Below are 22,245 nucleotides of genomic sequence, written 5' to 3' on the forward strand. Positions count from 1 at the left end.
TGGGGTGGCGTTGACATGGTCTTGATGATGTTGAATGCTCATCACGAAACATTTGGGTGGTGGTAGTGTTGTTGTTTTACGGGGGGCGGAACGTGTGTGGCTCAGACTGGACGGCCTTTGTGGCTAATCCACGTAGTGGTCAGGCGTTGTATGTATAGAGCTGGCGTATAGAATCGTAAAGTTATCGTGGACGGCAAAGAAGGCACGCAGGGTAGGTTGCCGGTGTGCCGAGCGATATGGTTGCACAGAAAAACCTACTACGAATTGTGTAAATGTAGGTCAGCCTTGGGAGTGATTTGGCTAGGTGCAGTTACTGTGTACACGCCGCTATTGTACAGTATGCATCGGAGAGAACTGCACTCATACCCTCAGCTGGGCCCGTATAATGGGTTTCACAGGGAAGAAGTGAGCCTAAGGATTATGGGATCGGGGTGGTGTTGGGTGGCTGTTACGGGGCGAGTGTGGAGATGCAGGGCATATGGAATAGACAGCTTTTAGGAAGATTGATGATTGAGTGTGATTTTGCGTCGTGTTCTCACGCCGGTGTGGTTGCCGGGAGGCCGGGATGAACCGGAAATAGGGACTGGGCATATATTCTTCACGATGTGTGATTTGCTTAGTTCCGCCGTGTCGGGTCGATCTGAGGGGCGCTGCTCGGGAACGGTAGCCATTTGTGAGGTTTCGAGATAAACAACTCTCCTCTAGGTATGGATTCGAGAAGAAATCAAATTATATTCCCGGCAGGAGGCCTGTTCGTGTTGATCAGCGCGTGAGGTGAAATTCAGCCTTTTTTGCGTCTTTATGGTGGAGAGGTGGAAATCATGTGAAATCTATGGGCCGATTGGTAGGACAGATTTACACCATGGGGTTTCTATCGGTAAAGTACTTTCGTAATTGTATAGCCAGACTGCTCGAAGTAGTGGATACCTGAATTGTCAGATAAATTGTAGACGGCCAGCTCCTCAACACCCACTGTGCTTCACTGATGTCCTGAAGCTGGGCTAAAATTGTGTACCTATCCTACAACATGATTTCATATGCTGGCAACAACGGCAAACTGAGAGAATGCGGCGGATGCATGCGCAATCAATTGGATTCATGTGAGGATGGGAGCATTAGTTCAGTCTCATTTCTGATTTAGGAGCTTCTAAGCCGCGAGACAGATCTGATAGGGCTGAAGCTGGTAGGTGCGCAGTGGTCTACGGGCGCGCTAACGAACAGGCGGGGTGCGCGCTATGATGTCACCGCCCGTCCCATGACCCCTATGACATCACTCGCAACCTGAAACACCAAGAACAACATCGTGGACGGCGGAAGGAACTGCTCAGAGAAAGGCAATGACGTGAAGCTACCAGTAGCTTCGGACCTGGTTTTGTTCTTAACGTCTGCAAAATATAAGACAGGCTTCTTCTCACCAACAACTCTTCTCTCTCCATCAAACACCTTGAACATCAATCAATACCTTTGAAGACAAACAACACTCTCAACTTCAACTATCTCCATCGCAAATATCAAACAACATGTCTACCGATAACACTTCCACTCTCAAGTCCTACGTCGACTCCGCTACCGGAGCCGTCCAGAACGCTGTCGGTTCCATCATTGGCAGCAACGGCGATCAGGTCGAAGGACAAGCCAAGAAGGAGAAGGCTCAGGCTGAGTACGATGCCTCGCATGCCACAGCCAAACTCCCCGGCTTCACAGCTTCTTCGTCCGGCGCCGTGGCCAAGGACCATCCCGATCGCAATGCCGGTTCATACAACCAGACTGCCGGTGCTGCTAAGGAGTTTGTCGGAGGAGTGCTCGGCAATGAGGTATGTTCCTAAAATAAAGGTTGTCTCGCTCGTCACTATGAAGGGGTGCTAATCAGTGTCTGCAGAGCCTTAAGCAGTCCGGCCGCGAGCAGAACCTTCAAGGTCAAGAGCAAGAAGCCAAGGGCCAAATCAACGACTACGTTTCCGGTGCCGCCGATCGTGCTGCTGGAACCCTCGGCAGCGGTTTTGCCGGCCTGACGGGTGACCGGGTCAAGCAAGCTGAATACCAGGACCAGCACGACACCGGCAAGACTCAGCAACGCGGAGCCGAACACGACATTGTCAAGCAGGCAGAGGCGAAGCAGTAAATCATAATTTGGGGAGAAGCAGGCGTTTTCATTGCATGGAATTCGGAAATAGCATGAACCGGTTGATGATACCCTAGGAGAGTGAACCGATGTTAGTAGTGCAAGGCTCTACATTACCTAGTTTAGGTTTTTTTTTTGGTTTTTTTTTATGTTGAATGCAGGTGGCATTTCCTAAAATTTTTGATTTTGCAGACCCTCGTGATTGTTGCTATTTTTGTTGCTTTCCCAAAGACATGTTGTGCCTGGCGCGAGGTAGAGATCTCCGATCTGGAAACCTTTCAAGTTGGGGAACACCCAAGAGCCAAGAGTTCTTCCCGCATGTGAAGTTCCTGCATTGCCGCAAAGTACCCGAAATTGTGTGCTTGTCGTGTGCTCAAATTTCAGGCAGTAAAATCATCAATGACCATGAACAGCCTCCTTGCGAGGCAGCTTCATTTCAAGCGAGCCTAGGGTCCTATGCTTTCCCATTGTGTCTGAGGACTCTTTCCACACCAAAGAACAAGTGAGGAATTGAGCCAGGAACGAGTTACCCTGGTGTCAATGCTTTTCAGCTGGACCAGTCAGGAAGGTCACAAAGAGACCATCGCAAAGTTCAAGAGTTCCAACTTGGGTAACCTGCATCGTTGGAAGTTTAGTTATCTTCATTGGCCTAAACATAACGGCCTATCGAGAAGGCTGGAGATTTGTGAGAACCTGATCCAGTCAGCTTTCCAAGCATATTGCTCACTACACCGAAGAAAAGACGATACCGGTGAAGTTATAGTGGAGCATCACAGGGCACCCCCATATTTTTGGTGTCCGTCCCCCCACGTTCCCAAGCAGCACGGACCATGTCTTCTGCGCATCGTGGGAGGTATCCCATATTGAGATTGTCCATTTTAACTGGCCATGGATTTCCGCCGCTTACATTACAAACCGGACCGTTAGGTATGTTTTTTGGCCAGCAACGACGATTTGTCAACCGCATTGGATGCTAGTCATGCGTATAGAAGACGCAGCTTTGCTGGGCTAGGTACGAGGTAGTGCCTCAGGCCCCAGAACAAGGCCCAGAGGCAAGGCTTTATCCACTAGGGAAACAGTTCTGGCTGCGAAAATTGGCCCCCAAAGGTCTGCCTAACCTTTGGTGAGTGCCAATCTCCAGGTCTTTTGCCGTGGGTAGGTACCTGTACAGTGTTCTAAAAAAGGATACATTCTACAGCGGCATTTTTTTAGCCTTCGGTTCTTGATTGAAGCTGTGGTGGAGGTTGTTGTTCGCTGTCTTCCTTGTAGTGTGCGTCGCGTTGCTGCCATTTTGGGCAATTAAAGCTGGTCTTGGCATGAAATGCTCATTTGATTGGTCCCAGCTGGTTTGTCTTTTGGTACTTTTCAACGTCAAGTGCTCTGACACCCTTTTCGATTGCGCTTTCCACTCAAGCAGTAGGTATCTTTTCTGGAGCAAGAAGGCAGCGAAATGCTCGTAGGAACCACGATTCAATTTGGAACCTCTCTTGCTCATCGATTTTACTAGGTCCGGTTTCTTCTACACCACGACTTAGGCTTGGTTCATGGGCCTCAAACGGACCAGTAGACACATTCATATGGACCTATTGGGATGGCCAGTCGCTACAGAGATGTCTACAAATGCCAGGTTCTTGCACCGCATTTTGGTCCTCGATTCAGATGAGCCGATTCCTTCCCTTCATCCTCTCCCGCAGGCCCGATGCCGTGTGAACATATGCTGACTGCCTCGCCTAGCCGTGAACAAGCCCCTTTGCTGCCGTTTCGCTACGTTGTACGGTTCCTGGCGACCCATTTCAAGACCTCCCATCGACCTGGCTGTTCACACACGATTTTCTCGGCTGCCCAGGATTTTTTTTTCGAAGCTTATCTCATTGTACTCGTCTCAATGGGAGTCAAGACCATCATTTCTTGAAATCACTCTGTTCTCCACACCATGGCCCCCAACCCTGCCAAATCTCTTTGGAAGCTGCCTGCACCAGTTCCACTGGGAACGACTAACTATGATCCAACTATCGAATCAGAAACCAGGACGCTAGTATCCAGCTTTCCGAATTTCAGGTATTTTCTCATTTACCAGTCAGGCGTTGCCTCCCACATCACCCTGCCTCTCACCGCCCTCCAATACCACACAAGGTGTGGTGTCAATCCGTATATTTAAGCTTGCTCAGTGATCAACTGCTTGCTATTTTCACCCCCTTGCGTATACCCTCTCATGGTCCGAACCTATGGCTTGACGGTGTAATGTCGAGATGGTGGGTTACATGGGGCTCGGAAGCAAATAGTCGGGACTACAAATCCATATCCGCCTACCTCCAATCCCTTACTCCCCCTGGAAGGGGTTGTGGTGCCTCATGCTTGCTTCTGGGTTATGCAAAGAACCTAAGCCGCACCCAACTCACGAAGCGCAAAGTGTGTTTCCTGGTTGCCTTGCTCTGGGTACCTCTTTATGCTATCCGTTCGGGTGTTCTGTTTTGGCAATCACTGGTGATGGGGTCAAAATTTACAACTGCGACCATTACACCATCAATATCTAGACTTGAGGCTGAGTCATTGGGTATTGTCACTGAGTGGTGACCGAACTCGTAGCTACATGCCTTCAGATAAGTTATATACTCTTAGTCTGTCCTGCCCTTCCGGTAGAAGATCTGTCTTTGCATCACCAGCAGCATCAGCGACATACCCACCTGCATATCAAGCAACATAACACAACCCGGTTACAATCGAGTCTACATCTACGACGTCCTTGTGCTCTAGCCATGAAGAACAGATCTAGCCAACAGCCCACAACTATGAGAGTGGCCATCGCCGGAGCTGGCGGCTTGGCCCGTATTCTCGCCCAGTACATTAGCCAAACCCACTCTGTTCTCATTCTTTCAACTCAGGTAAGTCCAATGTCGTGTGTGGTGTTTCGGATCTTTTCAGCTAACATATCACCAGCCCCGGCCCGAGGTGGATGAACAATGCCCTGGTTGTCAGCTTGTCGTTGTGGACTATCAAGATATCGAGAATCTTCGGTACGCCGTTCTGGGAGCTGATATCATCATTTCGACCATCTCGGGCGCCGAGCAGCTCAATCTCATTGATGCTGCTCGTCGTGCTCGGGTTCGTCGTTTCGTCCCTTCTGAATTCGAGGGTGACATGTCACGCCGACCGACTGACGACCCCCTGGACCGTGGCGGACAATCCGCCATTGAGATGCTGGAACAGCTCCACATGCGATACACTATTTTCTCCTGTGGCATCTTCATGGAACGCTTTGCCCCGGGAGGCTTGCAGACCTATCACATCGGGGCAGGATCGGGAGTTCAGGCGCCAAGTGACTACCTTGTTGATATTCAAGGCTGCAACGCTGAGATTATCCCCAACAACCCAAGTGGCCGGTCAGTCCGTGTTACGCTCACATCGGTATACGACGTGGCCCAATTTGTCACGGCAGCCATCGATCTCGGCATCAGCAACTGGCCGAGAGAATACCGCATGAGGGGCGAAACGATGACTGTTACTGACTTGGTTCATACATGCTCCGATGTTCGTGGGGGTTCGTATTTGCCCCTCCTTCTTTATCGTGCTTGAATACCTTAGGTACTGACCTGCCCACTAGTTCCATTCAACCTTACTGCTCGCCATTACCGTGAGGTCGAGGCCCAAGTCGAAGAACTCCGGCAGAACGGGGATTGGGGTTACTACTACTTCTACTATCAGCGACTCCTGCAGACGGCCCTTGGAAGGTACCATGTCCATTCACCCAATCTTAACGACGATGTTCAGGTACAACCCATGTCATTTAGGGCTTGGTTAGAGAGGTTCTGGGGTGCGGCAGCCTAGGCCTCCCGCTGAATCATGATAGCACAATCTTCATGGTGATGTCTGGGACACAAGATTGGGCTACCAATGGAGGCATGCTGGTGACATGCAGGAATATTGCGGCTCTTTCCTTTGTCTTAGATGTGACAAGTTCACCTGGCATTTTCTCATTGGGGATTCTTCCCATGTTTGGCATAGATGCGGAGCTCCAGTAGCCACCGGGTTACTTTCATCGCTGTTCAGATCATTCAAAACTACCATGTACAAGCTGGTCTCATAATAAATCACTTCTCTTCTATGTTTACCTGTAGTCGCCTGGTAACTATTGTTCTAGATCACCAAAATTCGCCGCCAACCACTTGTCACGCATAGCCCATCAGCGGGGTGGACGGACATTTGCTACTGAAGCTCAGGTAGCAGCATTGCATGGTGTAGAGAGGGTTGGAAGACGGTAGCCGCAACTTCAGGTTAGATGGAAAAGTTCCAGGGCTTTCCCACAGAGCCTCAACAGCGGGCTGAAAAATGCGGTGGGCGGCGGCCACCAACCAAATTGTCAAGTGCTCTCACACTGAAGTTTACATGCAACCTGGAAGCCGTACAGCCAACAGCCAACTCTAGTTCGCCGGATCTGGATCACCATGCATACATTCGTCGTAACCCATCCATTAAGCTATCCATGCCACCGCTTCTCCTCTTTCCAAGGTCAGGAATACAAATAGAGTGCGCCGTGCTCGACGGTAGTTGGACGCACAAGGATGGCACGGCCCGGGCGACACTGAAGGACCCTGGACACCCATAGGGCTGGCCCAGCAGTGGGGATGACTGGGCGATCCCTGTCCACTGGGAATTCTATGTACAGGACATACGTACGTCCTCATCGTGTACGGTTCTTTTCTGGACCAAAGCAGTTTAACTCCCCATTCAACAATGTGGCTACATGATCGCTGTAGGTGAAGTGCTAGGCACACTTTTCCGGGTCTGAGCGCACCTCTCTGGCTACTCACCTCATCTATCATCAACTACACTAGCAAGTACCGTAGACTGACCCGACGGGAAGGAAGCTCACCTTACCCCCTAGATCCCCACCTGTTCGCGGCTCTTTGCCTTACACCCACTTCCAGGTCAAGAAGCATTTCGATTCCGCGATATCCAAACATCAAACAAGTCTTTTAATCCAATTCAACACCCCTCCGTGGTAACCAAACAATATGCGAAAATAAATACAAGACCTGCACCGCGCCCCAACAGTGAATCCAAGTCCCTCCACCATCTACCTCAATCTAACCTTACACGACATCGTCGCATCGATCGCATAATGCACAACCCATTTTTCCAGGCAAAAAGATTAGATGAGGCTGTAGGGCAACAAGTCACCTGGGGAAAGGTACAGGCGAAACAACCGGACCGGCAGTAGCCGAAGCGCAAGCAGCATGTTTGCTTGTTTCGATTTCGTTCCTTCCATCAAAGAGAGGAAAATAAACGATTCCAGAAGGAATAATTAATCAGCCAACCGGATGTGCTCCTTCTCCATTACAGGAGCTGCCTAAGGGGCACATGGGATGAAATCTGCCCCGATTGCCAAGTTAGAGGAGTCAAACATCCGTCATCGCCAACGTCATGATATAGACATATCACGCCCGATGTGACGGTTACAGCACCAAAAGCAAACGCTCATGAAACACATCACCAGCGCCCACGATGTCATCAAATCTCTCGTCGTAAACCACACCACAAGCGCGGCTAATCACTGCCCCAGCAACCTTGCCAACCACCCCTCTTCTCAACAGGCATCGAGATAAAAGACATTGACTGGCAGTCCCTTAGTTAGCCGAAGCAGTGACACCACCATCGCCGTCGCCATCTCCACCCTCGCCGTAATCATCGCCGTACTTAGTAACAATCCAAAGACAGAAGCGCTCCCACTCGACCGCCCATTCCTTTAGGCGTTTGGCTTTCAGCCCAGACCCCACGCTTGCTGCACGAATATCCCGTATCCTTTAGGCAATTAACAAGTGGTTAGTATCTCTTGCCTCTTCAACAAGAACGTAGATGGGAACGGAGTGATATCCTCTCCAGATCCCCGTATACTACTATCCGGATGGGGGTACAACTTACCATGACTCAGGAGGCTGGTCCTCAAAGGCAGCCCACCGAACACTGTTCTCCGCCAGAGACCCGATTCCAGCCAGGCCTAATGACTCGCACGCATGCAGTGCTGTCCAAAACTGGTGTGTCATTCCCAAGCCGGCACTTTCTCCCGCATGTTCCTTCGCATCACCAAGTGACAAGGCACACGGGACACCCTGAGCGATGAGGGCCAGGAGCGGGTGGTTCGAAATGTCGTCTTTGCCCGGTACCAGACAACTCTCTACTAGGATCCTCTTGTCCTTAACAGCCTCTATCATGCGCGGGTGTCTGTAGAGCGACGGAGCATTTCCGAGCCTCCGTGTTCCGAGCAAAAGAGCGTCGAAGAGGTTGCATTCGCCGGCTCCATCAATGCCACCCCCTGCGTCCAAGAAAAAGGGGATTTCGACTTCTTCCAGTGCGCACTGCTTTCGGAACCAGAAGAGTTCTGGTAGCATGTCCGTGAGCGATCTTCCGAGAGCGTCGGTGTCGGTGTCGGCGAGGTCGTAGCCGGCCACCAGGTCAGACCAGATCATTTTGGCCGCGATGCAACTATCCGCATCCTCAATGATCGACCGTTGATTCTGGTTGCGGGTGGTTGACCAGATGATCCGGAATCCCCAGAAGGGCGGTCGCTGACCCGGGTCGTCGGGAGTGGTTGTGGCTTGGCGGCAATAGCTGGCCGCTTCTTGTCCGATGACGACGAACAACTGGTCAGAGTCGGGTTCTGGCGACTCTGAACCTGTGCGGTAGTAATCAAGGGGGAAAGTAAGCCTAACATGGGGGTTGTGTATTAGTCGTGGCACACTCTCGTTGATCACCATAGTGGTGTTGTTGCCACCCGTGGGGTTTAGAAAAGGGGGAGATGGATTACGAGGCCCATCACGGCGGCCTAGATAGAGTGTAGAGAAATCCTTACCGTAATTCTGACCACGATAGACCGTCCTCCATTAGTTGAACCAAGAGATGACGCAGGAACTTTCGGAATATTGGCTCGTAGTAGAGCATGCCCCTGAGTAGGCGTGAATCTGCCCGGCCCTCGGCCGATGAGAAGCTTTCGGTTTTTTCGGTTTGTGGCGTCGTAGTAGTGATGCTGTCATCACTCCTCGATACTACACCGCATCTTGCCTTGAGCCATTTGCTGAAGCCTGACCTGCCTCCTTCGGGGTAGTCATCCGCCGCATTGGTCAGGGGCACAAAGGTTCCGCTCTCGTAGTCAGAACTCCATATCGACTGCTCGCTTTTCTGGTCGTTCTTTCGGAACCGGATTTCGACTCTTCTCGTGGTATCACCCCTTGCCTCTGCCGTAGCGAGATTTCCATTCGAGGATGACAGACACATCCCTGGTGTCTCGAGCGCCAGGGTGATGAGGTGGTCGACATTAGCCAAAGCGAGGGCGTCCATCTGGGCGCGGAGGAGACCGCCTTTTGGTAGCCGCTGAATGATTTGCCATGATTTGGGTTTGATCATAGCGTCGGGGGTGAGAGGAGTGGTTGTGACATGGTGGTGCTCTTCATCTCGTATCCTGTCGACGATGCGGCATGCTGCCTTGGCGATGGGGGAGAGGGCTTGTCGAAAGGAGGAGTCTGCCTTGTTTTGTCTTTCAGTTACTACTACCTGTTACTTTTTGGGTATGGAGTGGGGTTAGGGTGGGGATGAGGTAGGGTACACATACCGCTTCGCTGTTTGTACTCTTCGTTTATGAGGGCGGTGCGGCTGGAGAGATATTTTTGGAGGATGGGGTCGGAGGAGGAGGGGAGTTCGGTTGTGAGGATGGAGTGGTAGTCTTCGTCTGTGAGGGGAGCCATATTTTGGAGGTGAGAAGATGCCTAGCGGGGAGATTGGTGATGAGATGGTTCGGATGGTGATATGGTAATAGGACTGCGTTGTGAGATGACGTCGGGGGTTGCGGTTATAGCGGCTGTTTTTGGTCGGCAGCGACGTTGGCGGGTAATTAGACGCTATCTCCGGGTGGTTGAAGCGGTTATTGTGGGGTCAGAGTTGGCTACCAACCTGGGTAAAATATCATGGACAGCTTTGATTTTATTGTGACCTAGGTTGGTCTTTGTCATTTTTCAATGCATTGGGGGAAGAAGGTCATAGGAACTGAAATAGTCTTATTTATTGTCTCCTGTTGCCTGTTGGGGGATTTGTGCTTTTTGAGAGGTTCTTGACTGAGGTTTGTCAGCGCGGAAAATCAGAAGAGTTTGAGGGACGGTGATGCCTGAACGTGGCATCAAATGCTTGACAGTTGAGGCTCGCAGCTTATGTCCATGATGGAGCGAAATCTTGACCTAAATTGCCGGCCTTTCGATCAAGACACATTCTGGCTTAGCATCATTGCGGCGAGATGTAAAGTTACTGTTTAAGGCAATTGATGCTTGAACGTTGCATGGTGCATACACAAGCCTCTTTAGCTCCCCGCGATATCCCCGCTCGGCTTCATCCCGATGCAAGATCCACGAGTCGCCAAGGCATACCGTGAAGAGTTGAGCCTCGGGAGGGCTGAAAGTGGTTATTAGCAGGCAGTATCTACATCCAGAACTAGAAATACGGTTTCAAAGATGAATAGAATAGGCAAGTCGGCGACATCAACGTTAGAGGGTTTGTCAGCCCGGGTAGTCGCGGGCGTGGGGACATGGTGGGGTACCCTACAGTAGCTATCCGGTCATCGGTCGGCTCCCGTGGGGCAACCACCCCGAGCTACCCCTCCGCTGATTCCGCTTCCTAACTGTCAGGTATCATACAAAGCAGCGAATAAGATTACTGCAAACTCCAGAGTATATGGCTTGGATTGCTTGCTGTTGATCAGTCTCGCTCTGCAGCCATCGTGACGCCATCTATCTCATATTCTCATCCCATCTGTTTCAAACCTCCAATTTCTACATAAGCTCAGTGGGCGTTCATCCCATCCAATACCTACTCTGTTTTTCCTTTCACATCATCACCTCAGATCGAGTCTCCCTCGCACCAACCACTCTTACTTGCACAAGCCACGTCAACACCTACAAAACCCGCCCACCATGTCTTACTCACCTGAAGCCTCAAAGAAAGGCGGAATCCGCATCGCCATTGACCGCGGCGGCACTTTCACTGACTGCGTTGGGTCCCTGAACGGCGAGACCATCATTATTAAGCTTCTCTCTGAAGACCCCTCCAATTACTCGGATGCTCCCCTCGAAGGCATCCGACGCATCCTCTCCCACTTTCTCAAGAAAGATATCCCTCGTGATCAGCCCCTCGATACGTCAGCCATCGAGAGCATACGTATGGGCACCACTGTGGCTACCAACGCTTTGCTGGAGAGGAAAGGAGAGAAGATCGCCTTTGTCACCACCAAAGGGTTTGGGGATATTTTATTGATCGGCAACCAGTCTCGCCCAAAGATCTTTGACTTGGCAATCAAGAAGCCGGATGTGCTTTATGAGGAGGTGGTCGAGATGGAGGAGAGAGTGACGTTGGAGGATTATGCTGAGGATCCGAAGCGGGTGCTTACTAAAGTGGAGGCCAAGGCTGGGACGGAAGAGGCAAAGAAGGAAGAGATTGTCATGGGACTGAGTGGAGAGGCGGTTAGGATTCTGCAAAGACCGGATAGGGAGGTAATCAAGGGCAAGTTGGGGGAGATTTACAGAAAAGGGATCAAGAGTGTGGCTGTTTGCTTGATGCATGGGTATACTTTCCCAGACCATGAGAGGTTGGTGGGCGAAGTGGCCAAGGAGATTGGGTTTGAGCACATCAGCCTGAGCCATGAGCTGATGCCGATGATCAAGTTGGTCTCAAGAGCAACTTCGGTCTGCGCTGATGCGTATCTTACGCCAGCGATTAAAAAGTACATTGCTGGGTTTCAGAATGGATTTGAAGGCGGTAGCTTGGGCTCGAAGAGTGTCAAGGAAAATGGCGAAAAGAAGGGTGCGAGGTGTGAGTTCATGCAAAGCGATGGTGGGTTGGTGGATGTCGACAAGTTCACAGGCCTGAAAGCTATCTTGTCCGGCCCCGCAGGAGGTGTTGTTGGTTACGCCATCACCTCGTACGACAAGAAGACCAAAGTTCCTGTCATTGGGTTTGACATGGGTGGTACCAGCACAGATGTCTCGAGGTATGGAGACGGCAGGTATGACCATACCTTTGAGACAACGACTGCCGGTGTCACCATCCAGTCTCCACAGTTGGATATCAACACAGTTGCCGCTGGTGGCGGATCAAGGCTGTTCTTCAAAAATGGGCTATTTGTTGTCGGACCCGATTCTGCCGGTGCTCACCCTGGTCCTGCTTGCTACCGAAAGGGTGGCCCGGCGGCCGTCACCGATGCCAACTTGTTCTTGGGCAGATTATTGCCCGAGTTCTTCCCCAAGATCTTTGGGAAGAATGAGGACGAGGCCCTGGACACGGAGGCGAGTAGAAAGGCGCTTCAGGAAATCGCAGACCAGATTCAGAAGGAAACGGGAAAGAAGATGGACATCGATGAGGTTGCCTATGGATTCTTGACAGTTGCCAACGAAGCCATGACCCGACCTATCAGAAGCATCACTGAGGCCAAGGGCCACGACACATCTAAGCACCGTCTGGCTACCTTTGGAGGTGCCGGCGGTCAGCACGCTGTTGCTATTGCCGAGTCACTGGGTATCAAGCAGATTCTGGTTCATAGATACTCTTCGGTTCTCTCTGCCTATGGCATGGCCCTTGCAGACGTGGTGGATGAACGTCAAGAGCCAGATTCGAGTGTGTGGAGTCAGGACAGCGAGGTTGTTGGCCATCTCAAGCAAAAAGTCGGAAGTCTGAAGGAAAAATCTCGCGAGGCCTTGAGAGATCAGGGATTTGACGACAGCGAGATGGTCTTTGAGGAGTACCTCAATATGAGATATCGCGGCACCGAATCAGCTCTCATGATCATCAAGCCGAGCGATGACAGCTGGGACTTCGGCAGGGCTTTTGTGGAGCACCACCGTTACGAGTTCGGCTTTACGCTAGATGAGAGGGATATCATTATCGACGACGTCCGTGTGCGTGGCATTGGCAAGAGCTTCCAGTATGGGGAGAAGACAGTCGATGAGCAGCTTAAGACAGTCCAGCGCACAGATGTATCTCCAGAGAAGAAGCACTCCGAAGCCAAGGTTTATTTTGAAGGAGGCCGGCTGGATACCCCCATCTACAAACTTACTGATCTTTCCGTTGGCAACGTTATCAAGGGTCCAGCCATGTTGGCGGATGGCACCCAAACCATTGTCGTCACCCCTAACGCCACTGCTTTGATTCTCGAGACGCACGTTGTGGTCGACCTTCCCAAGGCTGCGAAGGAGAAGTCCTCTGAAAGTATGGAAGAGCATGAGGTTGACCCCATCATGCTCAGCATTTTTGGGCACCGGTTTATGGCCATTGCGGAGCAGATGGGCAGAGCGCTCCAGAAGACAAGCGTCAGTACCAACGTCAAGGAGCGTCTTGATTTTTCTTGTGCCATTTTTGACGCGTCCGGAGGTCTCGTAGCCAATGCTCCTCATTTGCCTGTCCACTTGGGGTCCATGTCGACTTGTGTTCGCACCCAGGCCAAGATCTGGGAGGGCAAGCTCAAGAAGGGCGATGTCATCATTTCCAACCACCCGTCATACGGTGGCACTCACTTACCAGATATCACTCTTCTGATGCCAGCATTCAACGAGGCTGGTGATAAGATTCTGTTTTATGCCGCCTCTCGCGCCCATCACGCTGACATCGGAGGTATCACGGCTGGCAGCATGCCCCCTCACTCCCGCGAGCTGTACCAAGAAGGTGCCGCCATCAAGTCTGAGAAGCTTGTTAGCGAGGGAAAGTTCAATGAAGAACGCTGCATTGAGCTTCTTTATCACGAGCCAGCCAAGTACCCAGGATGCAGCGGTACCCGCACCCTCGCTGACAACATCAACGACCTCCGCGCCCAGGTTTCAGCGAATCAGAAGGGCATCTCCCTCATCGAGGGCCTCATCAGCGAGTATGGTGAGGATACGGTCCAGTTTTACATGGTGGCCATCCAGAAGAACGCGGAACTCCAGGTGCGCAATTTGCTTAAGACTGTATCGAAGCGGTTTCAAGGCAAGGAGCTCTCAGCAGTTGACTACATGGACGACGGGTCTCCCATCCGCCTCAAGGTGACCATTGACGACCAAGCGGGCGAAGCCATCTTTGACTTTGCGGGCACAGGCCCCGAAGTCTACGCCAACATCAACGCTCCCGAGGCCATCTCGTACTCGGCCATCATCTACTGCCTCCGGTGTATGATCTCGGAAGACATCCCGCTGAACCAAGGCTGCCTACGCCCCATCACGGTCAAGATTCCCACGAAGAGCTTGCTGTCTCCGTCAGACAACGCTGCCGTGGTGGGCGGCAATGTCTTGACCAGTCAGCGCATCACAGACGTCATCTTCAAGGCCTTTGAAGCCTGTGCCGCCAGCCAAGGCTGCTGCAATAACTTGACGTTTGGCTTTGGTGGAAACGTCACGGGCCAGAAAGAGGTCAAAGGGTTCGGGTACTACGAGACGATTGCGGGCGGGAGCGGCGCCGGGCCGTACTGGGAGGGGACAGATGGAGTTCACGTGCACATGACGAATACCAGAATCACGGATTCAGAGGTGTTTGAGAGACGGTATCCGGTTTTGTTGCGGGAATTCTCCATCAGGAGGGGATCAGGTGGTAAGGGACAGCATAGGGGTGGCGATGGCGTGGTGAGGGATATTGAGTTTAGGTTGCCGATGCAGGTGTCGATCTTGAGTGAGAGGAGGGTTTACCAGCCGTATGGCATGGCCGGGGGTGAGGATGCGGAGGCGGGGTTGAACTTGTGGGTGAGGAAAGTGCAGAAGGCTAGCTGGGAGACAAGTTTGAAGAGGCTACAGGCTGAGAAGGAAGGGGAGGGGGGTGATGGTGGTGATGACGAAGGGGAGACGGAGGAGAGGTACATCAACATGGGGGCCAAGAACACGGCGCCGATGAAGGCGGGTGACCGCATCATCATCCAAACTCCCGGAGGAGGTGGCTGGGGCAAGGTAGGTGAAGCGAAGGCACTCGATGCCTCGAAACATGATCCGACCCAGGGATGGAAAAAAGGTTCCCATGCAGCGCGGGAGGATGCCGCTCTGCAGGTCTGACGGGCTGACGTTGGCGAGCGGCGGCGGCGGGTTCGAAACCACATGGAGGCGAGGGAGGATGGTGAGGGGCCACGGGGAGGGGGCTCTGTTGACTTGGAACTTGTTTGAAGGGTGGAGGAGGAGGGGTTGTTGGGGACTCCCGAGGGAGTGGTCTTCCCTGTCTGCAGAGCACAGACCCATGCACAAAGGGTTCTCTGGGATTTCTTGGGCTCTTGGGATTTGTTGAAGAGACCTTGTTGGTTGGAGTGGGAGAGCATCTTCTGGCGGCGGGTAACCCGGAAAACTTGTCTGGATAGGAATACAGTCTTGGCAATGTTGTAATTTCCCTCTCGAAGCGATCCACATTGAAGATGTGCCCAGCCACCGTGATTTCCATACTTTCCCCATCTCGGCGTAAAGAAAAAGAAAACTGACAAGAGTTTTGCGTCATGGTACGATGCTGATGTGTGTTGATCAGTCGACGAGTGGAGAGGTACAGAGTAGCCGTGGCAGCACAAAAAAGAGAGTGATGACGGGTCGGGTTAGGGTTCCCCGTGTGCCGAGTGTGCAAAAGGTTGGGGAAACAGCTGAGCGGTGACGCTAGCGCACGGTCGTTGCAGGTGGTTGTCGCAGCAACGCCCCGCCAAACAAACAGAGCAGGGGTGCTATGGAGCCCACTGACCACTAGCGAACCGCGGTTTTGCCCTCGTCTTGGGAAAGATTGCCATGCTGTTCGTGGGCCGTGGCACCCGTGGGTCTTTCAACGACGACGCAGCAACTGTAACTGCACTGCACTGCACTGCTGAAATGTTACCCATCTCCGTACTTCGGGAATGACGCCTTGATTTAGCAAGTCCCACGTCCCAAGACTGTCCCAGACTGTCCCAGACTGTCCCGATTTGTTCGTGCCCTTTCCCAATTCAATCTTTCTCGAAGGAGACGCATCCCTGTTGGAGGGCCATTTCTACCTGACGGGGGGGCCATTCTTTACTCTCTCTTCCGCTCCACCAAAGAAAGAAAAGAAGAACCGGCGCTGGAGGGAGATGCGAAAACAACGACGAAGATGATTGTGTCCGAAAACCTGCGTACGGCGTCGCTGTACATCAACAACCAGCTACTGTCTAGAGGCCTGCTGCGCGATGGCCAGAACATCGACTTTACCAACCCGGGGGAGAGCGAGGAGGAGATGGGCGAGACCATGAGCCGGATCATGTCGGTGGTGAATGACTTGATTTTGCGCCGTGATGTCAGTTTTTATACCCAATTCCCGCCACTTCTCCAAGACATCGGCATACTGACAGGAAACCAACACAGCGCGATGCAGAGCACCGTGAATCTCTCTCCGCTACTCTCCGCACGCTGCGCGCCGAGTCCCTCCGACAAGCCAACGACATCCAGCGCCTGCAAGAAAAGAACGCAGAGGCCCAGCGCAAAGCTGGCCTGAGCGACGCTGCCGAAACTGCTATGAGAACGCACATCAAGACGGCCGAGGCGACGATTCACCGCCTCAAAGAAGAGGCTGCGAGGACGAAGTTGCTGGCTGCCCAAACACGATCTGCCTGCGCCACAGAGGTCCGCAAGAGGGACCGCCAGATTGAGGGGCTGAAAAAGGCGGTAACAGAAGCGGCTAGAGCGAGAGGCGCTAGCAAGAGCCCAGGTGTCACCTCCATCACGGTGGTTGGCGATATCGGCGCCGATGAACAGGGCAACCTATTGCCTCCCACGCCCACGACGACGGCCAGTAGCAGTGATGGGTATGATCTCCGTCAGGAAACAAACTCGTTCCTCGCTGAATTGGCCAAGGGGCTGAGCGAAGAGAATGAGGGGCTTCTGACTCTAATCAGGAGGACGACGGAACAGTTGAAGGACATGAGCGGCTGGGACGGTGGAATGGTGGACAGTGACGGGTATGCTCTGTCGTTGCCCACCGGTTACGATGACATGGCCGCTGAGATTGAGGCTGTCCTTGAACATCTGAGGACGATCCTTACCAACCCATCATTTGTGCCGATTGAGGAAGTGGTGGTGAGAGAAGATGAGATCAACAGGCTGCGCGACGGGTGGGAGAAGATGGAGACGCGATGGAAAGAGGCGGTCCATCTCATTGATGGCTGGCGGAGGAGAATGCAGGCCAGTGGGCGGCCTGTTAATGTGGAGGAGCTCAAGATGGGCCTGCGCCTTAGTCCGGTCAAGGTTCAAAACGTGGAAGAGACGGCTCAAGGTGGGCTAGGACTGCAATTGGAATCTGTCCATGAGGGCCATGAGAGTTATCATCATGATCAAGTTGACTACCAGGACGAGGACGAGGGTCCTTTGGAGTTGGTGCCTGAGGGTGGCATGGAGGAACAGGACGACAGCGATACTTCGAGTGTCTTTGAAGACCAGCAGATTGATATGGACGAGTTGGATGTTGAGGAGCCTAACGTTGAGATCCTTCAGCAGTCGGTCGTGATGCCCTCGCCTCCCGTCGCTCTGGCCCCCCAGCCCAGCCCGTTGCGCGAACATTTTTCGGCCGGAAACAAGGGTGGAAGAGACGGCCCCAATTTGAGGAGACGTCCAAAGTTTGTCGAAGAAGGCGTCCGGAGCCGACCCCTTTCTGAAGAATCGCCGTTACCACCTCCCCATGCCGACAGACCCCAGCAATCACCATCCAAGAAGCCGCTATTATCAGTACGGACCGTGCCTTCTGAGGAAACTGGCACGGCTGCGCAACCGCCTTCCGCGGCCGTCTCTACACCTGATACATCTATCTCTCTGGACAGCGTCTCGTTGCCTAAGGCCGCCGCGGCGGAACCGAAGAGTGCAGTCACGAAAAAGTCAGCGCCAACGCCCCCACCGCATGCGACAAGACCAATCAAGAAGCCATCCCCTGCCCCGAGACCAGTAAGGGAAACACGAAAACCTCCATCTCGGCAACAAGAGCGGGAGGAGAAGAAAACTAGTACTACCAGCACCACCACTACCCGGCAGCAGCAACAGGAAAGCGAAGCCAGGCAGAAAAAGGTCACTTCCCGGCCCCCCGTAACACGTCCTACCAGACCACCCATCACCCGTGGACGCTCAGAGACCCGCAAAGGGGACAGCGATACCTCCAAGCCCTCCAAGCCAACCGCCCGCAACACCTCCGCTACCTCGACCACCTCTACCCGATCCGCGCCAGTCTCATCGAGCTCCAAGACCTCTATCCCGCCCAACCCAGAACCAGCGCCCGGAAAATCCCCTCGCCGCGTGAACTCTCGCCTTCCCCTCCCACGTAACGCTGGCAGCAGCGGAAGTAATAATTCTGCCTGCGCAGCTGGTACCGCCACTAATAACGCCCCGGTATTGCAACACCCTCAGTCTCCAACACAAGCCCAGCAATCCCCTCTTTCCATGGCGACCATTCAAGCCAAGCTTGCCGCTTCGGAACGCGATGCTGATGCGGCCCGCGTGAGAGCCAAACTCAAGGCAGCAAGGAAGGGCATCCACCTCCCAGGTCCCGGTTCAGGTCGGGTTACAGCAGAGAATAGCATGCCCAACACACCTACCGAAACAATGTCGACCAAGAGTATGAGATCGGAGCAGAGCGACTACATTCAGTATCAGCCTGAGCAGTACGACGATGGTGAGGATGAGCTCAGCTCATCGGCTGTCCAGCCTCATCAGGTTATCCATGCAGAGAAGCCACGCAAACGGGAGAGGAATTATGGAGAAGCTGTGACGGCACGGAAGACAAGCGACAAGGTGGCAAGCCGGAGAAGGAGTACTTTGAATCCATGGGAGCTGGAGACGTTGATAAAGGGTGGAAATGCCGAGTAGTTAGGACGGGTAGTGAAAGAAATTGGATATGAATTGGAAAGGCAGGAACAGGGAGGCAATCGTTGTTGGGAGTTGAAGGAGCTGCGGAGTTGGAAAGTGTTGGACTGTTGGAATTTTGGAGTTCAGTTCATCCCCTTTCATCCTGGAAGGCATTTTCATGACGGGTTTTTTTCGTTTTCATATCTTTTCATATCATTACATCGCATTCCCTTCACATCATCAACCTCCTACCACCAATCCCCCCCAGGTCCATCGTTTATATAAGGTATATACACCCTCCCGCATCACGTACAAACACTGCCATCACTTTTTTTCATCATGCATTGGGAGAGTTTCTGGAAATTCGGTTACACATCACATCATACATCACACACACGTGTCCCCAAACTTATCTACCTTGTCTTAATCAGCGCTCGCTTTCCCCGTCTTGACTGTCCAGTTGGGTTTCTATTCATGTTTCGTGGCAGGCTTTTCGTTCTGAAATGTGTGTTGTTGCATGGTTGGATCTGGTGTTCATCTCATGTCTTTGTTATTGCTGCATTTTGTATTTGCATCCTCTCACTTTGCAAGCATGCTTGCCCCATAATCATTGTCAAAGGAAAGGAGTATCTGGAATTTTGGAGAGCCTTGTGCGAGTTTGGAAAGTGCTAGATAGTGCTATACCCCCCCTACCACCCCCTCTTTAATAAAAGAATATCCATAGTTTTCAATCTTGACTCTTGTTTTGTATGTGACTGTGCTGGGTAAGATGCTTGGGTAGCTTATGACACAGTGGCATTGTTCAACCCACAGGAAATATCTGATGGCCTGGCCGTTCAGTTGGCAAGACAAAAGAAAGATAATCCCATCAAGAGGATGGTGAGGATGTAAACGACAACCCAGTCCTTGGTATTGGGAGACAACGGTGCCAAGACTTGGTGATGGAGTCAAGTGGACCCCCAAAAAGAGCCAAAAACATACAACACCGAGGATTCCCCAGTGGTCACCCACCTGAGTACTAGTTCGGCCCTCAGCTGTTTGACTAGGGGAGAGCGGACGGGATCCCGTATTTTCAGCTGGGTATGGTCGTATGTGATGGTTGTTACTGATTCTTTCGCCTATATGTGAACAGGTTTAGCCTAGCTGGGAAGCTGAGCCCATGATTGCAGCTTCCCGTGTTATTATGACTCAGTGATCGCTCCTGCCGTTGGTGGTAGATATGGGGATGTGCTGTCATTGGGAAGGTGCCACCTGCTCAAAGAAAACGGCAGAAGAGACAAGGAAGGGACGACGATGACTTGTCTACCTTGAGTTGTTGCTCTGACTTTCCATCCCCCTTTACCTTTTACCACATTACCACATTACCACGTTATCACATTACCACATTACCACATTACCACATTCCCACATTACCCCATTCCCACATTACCCCTTTCCAGTCTTTCGCCTTTCGTTACTCCTAAAAATCGGTTGACAGGGGTCTCGAGGTGATCGGGCATCGTTTCGTCGTGTTCAAGTCGGGTCGGTAATCCAAGATTTCCAAGATTTCCCCCATGTAGCCTTTCCTTGCCTTTGAATCCTCCCTCACACATGATGCCTCCTTCAAGTCGAGAACCACATCGCGTCCTGTCGTCCATATCCCCCGTGAATACCCACCTGGGCCCCTTCCCTCCTCACCCTTTCCCACTCCCCTGATTCCCCAACGATCTTACTTGGCACCTTGCCAACGGCCCATGACCAAGACTCTCCCCTTCTAGTCTGCGCTTCCTCTCTGATCCTTCTCGAAGTTGAGTGGGTACCTAGTCGGATCGGGGTGTGAAGGATCCTCTTTCAGCCAGTTCTCGCGGTTAGTCATGACAGCCAATCTTCCCATACTGTATCATATCGACCTCTCACTCGTCCTCCCACTCAGTCAAATGTCTCTTTGATCTTCATGCTTCTCCATTGCTCTCTGCCGTTGCGAATCCCTGCTTGTGATTATGTTGTCGTCGATTTCGTTCTTGTGAGCTTCATTTCTTTCGAGTCCCAGGCTTGAGGTCCTTCTCTCGTTATCCTGTCAGGCATCGTTGCTCGGGTGTGGTCGATGTCGAGGCCGATATCAAAGGCCATCCTATTGTGGTGTTGTCAAGTGTTGATGTTGCCTTCACGTTGCCATAGTTGTGCCTTAACCGCCCAGATCGTCCCATCATCCATCAAACGTCGAAGTCCATGCCCGTCATGATCAAAACAATCGAGGGAAGGGACCATCTCTTCTGCAATCGGGGTTGTTGTTCTCTTCAACAAGAAATGATGGACAGGAGAAGAGGGAAGCAGAGAGAAGGGGGCCGACGAGGGGACCAAGGGGGGGGAGGGGGGGCGGACAGTATGATATATAGATACTTCATCCTGATGCGAGATCGGGGAGGAAGAAGAGGGGATGATATGCGTACTTGCGCGTACCTTGCCCAGCCCAGGTGTGGGCGGGTGTGCGTCACGAGCCCTCCTTGCTGTCCTCTCCCCCTTTCATCTGACACCTGTCTGTCAAGTGAAACTTGGCGTTTTGTCCGGTTTCTGTCAGATGTCATGTCATGTATGCCACCCTCCTGAACAGCGGTCATGCCCACAGATACCCGACTCTTGTTGTTTCGTCCAATGATAAGCTGATGTTCGGTTTTATATCCATGGAATCGTTCATCTGGGGCGTTGGTGGCGGCCAGAGGGCGGTTGTACAAGGAGTATGGGGGCTTGATGGCGTAGTTGGGATCGTCTTGATACCTACTCGCAGAGCAACATCGCAATCCCCGTCCGGTGACGGCGGCGGCGATCCCATATCAGTATCTTCTTGTGTTTTTTTTATATCCCTCGCCTTCTCGCGGCATCGGCCATCGGTTCTTTCGGCCACCGACTTTTTATTCCGTGTGCTGTCGTGTGTCTGCAGCATACAAAGACGGGACGAAACGAACGTGCATGGTGGCCAACGAAACAAGAACAAGCCTCTTGATGCAACGTACAGCGAAGAAAACACTATACGGGAAGAAGAATCTAGAGTTGATGTAACGTGTGATGAGGAGTTGAAGTAAAGGGATGAGGACTTACACTGCCGTCGTCCGGCACCGCAACTCCCTGTCATGATTGAAAACCGTTAGCCATAGGGTTCCCTTCCCGTTCACCCATCGTCGACAGTATTTTCAAAATGAAGATAGATGGCCAGAATGCAGCTCAACCCGGAGACTGAATGACTCGAATATCTGGTTCGCTCTTCCCCCCCAAGTCCTCCGAGATAGGTACCCATTCTCGGACTTCTCAGGGACACCACCGGAGGTAAGTAAAAGCATGTCTCTCTTCCTC

The 22,245-nt window shown here is 52.3% G+C and overlaps 5 protein-coding genes across 5 annotated transcripts; 3 read left to right on the forward strand and 2 right to left on the reverse strand.

The window, feature by feature from the left end:
- Positions 1-838: 838 nt before the first annotated feature.
- Positions 839-2,347, forward strand: QC764_200440 (uncharacterized protein). Its single transcript, XM_062943743.1, has 3 exons — positions 839-896; positions 951-1,814; positions 1,880-2,347. The coding sequence occupies exons 2-3, from the start codon at positions 1,521-1,523 to the stop codon at positions 2,120-2,122; spliced, it is 537 nt and encodes a 178-aa protein (XP_062802480.1). The 5' UTR covers positions 839-896; positions 951-1,520; the 3' UTR covers positions 2,123-2,347.
- A 1,199-nt stretch (positions 2,348-3,546) lies between these two features.
- On the forward strand, positions 3,547-6,223 carry QC764_200450 (uncharacterized protein). The gene is made up of 3 exons (XM_062943744.1): positions 3,547-5,004; positions 5,060-5,660; positions 5,724-6,223. Exons 1-3 carry the CDS (start codon positions 4,879-4,881, stop codon positions 5,945-5,947), a joined length of 951 nt encoding a protein of 316 aa, XP_062802481.1. The 5' UTR covers positions 3,547-4,878; the 3' UTR covers positions 5,948-6,223.
- A 1,108-nt stretch (positions 6,224-7,331) lies between these two features.
- On the reverse strand, positions 7,332-10,225 carry QC764_200460 (uncharacterized protein). The gene is made up of 4 exons (XM_062943745.1): positions 9,726-10,225; positions 8,970-9,660; positions 8,042-8,824; positions 7,332-7,921 (listed from the first exon to the last, which is right to left on the reverse strand). Exons 1-4 carry the CDS (start codon positions 9,856-9,858, stop codon positions 7,747-7,749), a joined length of 1,782 nt encoding a protein of 593 aa, XP_062802482.1. The 5' UTR covers positions 9,859-10,225; the 3' UTR covers positions 7,332-7,746.
- An 848-nt stretch (positions 10,226-11,073) lies between these two features.
- Positions 11,074-19,649, forward strand: QC764_0030400 (uncharacterized protein; the record flags this gene model as incomplete). Its single annotated transcript, XM_062940173.1, has 3 exons — positions 11,074-15,060; positions 15,992-16,387; positions 16,456-19,649. 3 exons carry the CDS (start codon positions 11,074-11,076, stop codon positions 18,937-18,939), a joined length of 6,867 nt encoding a protein of 2,288 aa, XP_062802483.1. The 3' UTR covers positions 18,940-19,649.
- Positions 19,650-20,966: 1,317 nt separating this feature from the next.
- Positions 20,967-21,107, reverse strand: QC764_200483 (uncharacterized protein; the record flags this gene model as incomplete). Its single annotated transcript, XM_062943746.1, has 1 exon — positions 20,967-21,107. One exon carries the CDS (start codon positions 21,105-21,107, stop codon positions 20,967-20,969), a length of 141 nt encoding a protein of 46 aa, XP_062802484.1.
- Between the last annotated feature and the right edge of the window lie 1,138 nt (positions 21,108-22,245).

This window comes from Podospora pseudoanserina, chromosome 2 (genome assembly GCF_035222485.1).
Source record: "Podospora pseudoanserina strain CBS 124.78 chromosome 2, whole genome shotgun sequence".
Lineage (NCBI taxonomy): Eukaryota > Fungi > Ascomycota > Sordariomycetes > Sordariales > Podosporaceae > Podospora > Podospora pseudoanserina.

Bases quoted from the DNA above. Each gene is read 5' to 3' on its own strand.
- QC764_200440 (XM_062943743.1), top strand. From the start codon at position 1,521: ATGTCTACCGATAACACTTCCACTCTCAAGTCCTACGTCGACTCCGCT. The intron at 1,815-1,879 runs GTATGTTCCTAA...CAGTGTCTGCAG, and splicing joins GAGGAGTGCTCGGCAATGAG to AGCCTTAAGCAGTCCGGCCG.
- QC764_200450 (XM_062943744.1), top strand. From the start codon at position 4,879: ATGAAGAACAGATCTAGCCAACAGCCCACAACTATGAGAGTGGCCATC. The intron at 5,005-5,059 runs GTAAGTCCAATG...ACATATCACCAG, and splicing joins TTCTCATTCTTTCAACTCAG to CCCCGGCCCGAGGTGGATGA. The intron at 5,661-5,723 runs GTTCGTATTTGC...CCTGCCCACTAG, and splicing joins ATGCTCCGATGTTCGTGGGG to TTCCATTCAACCTTACTGCT.
- QC764_200460 (XM_062943745.1), bottom strand. From the start codon at position 9,858: ATGGCTCCCCTCACAGACGAAGACTACCACTCCATCCTCACAACCGAA. The intron at 9,661-9,725 runs GTATGTGTACCC...AACAGGTAGTAG, and splicing joins AGAGTACAAACAGCGAAGCG to TAACTGAAAGACAAAACAAG. The intron at 7,922-8,041 runs GTAAGTTGTACC...AATTGCCTAAAG, and splicing joins GACCAGCCTCCTGAGTCATG to GATACGGGATATTCGTGCAG.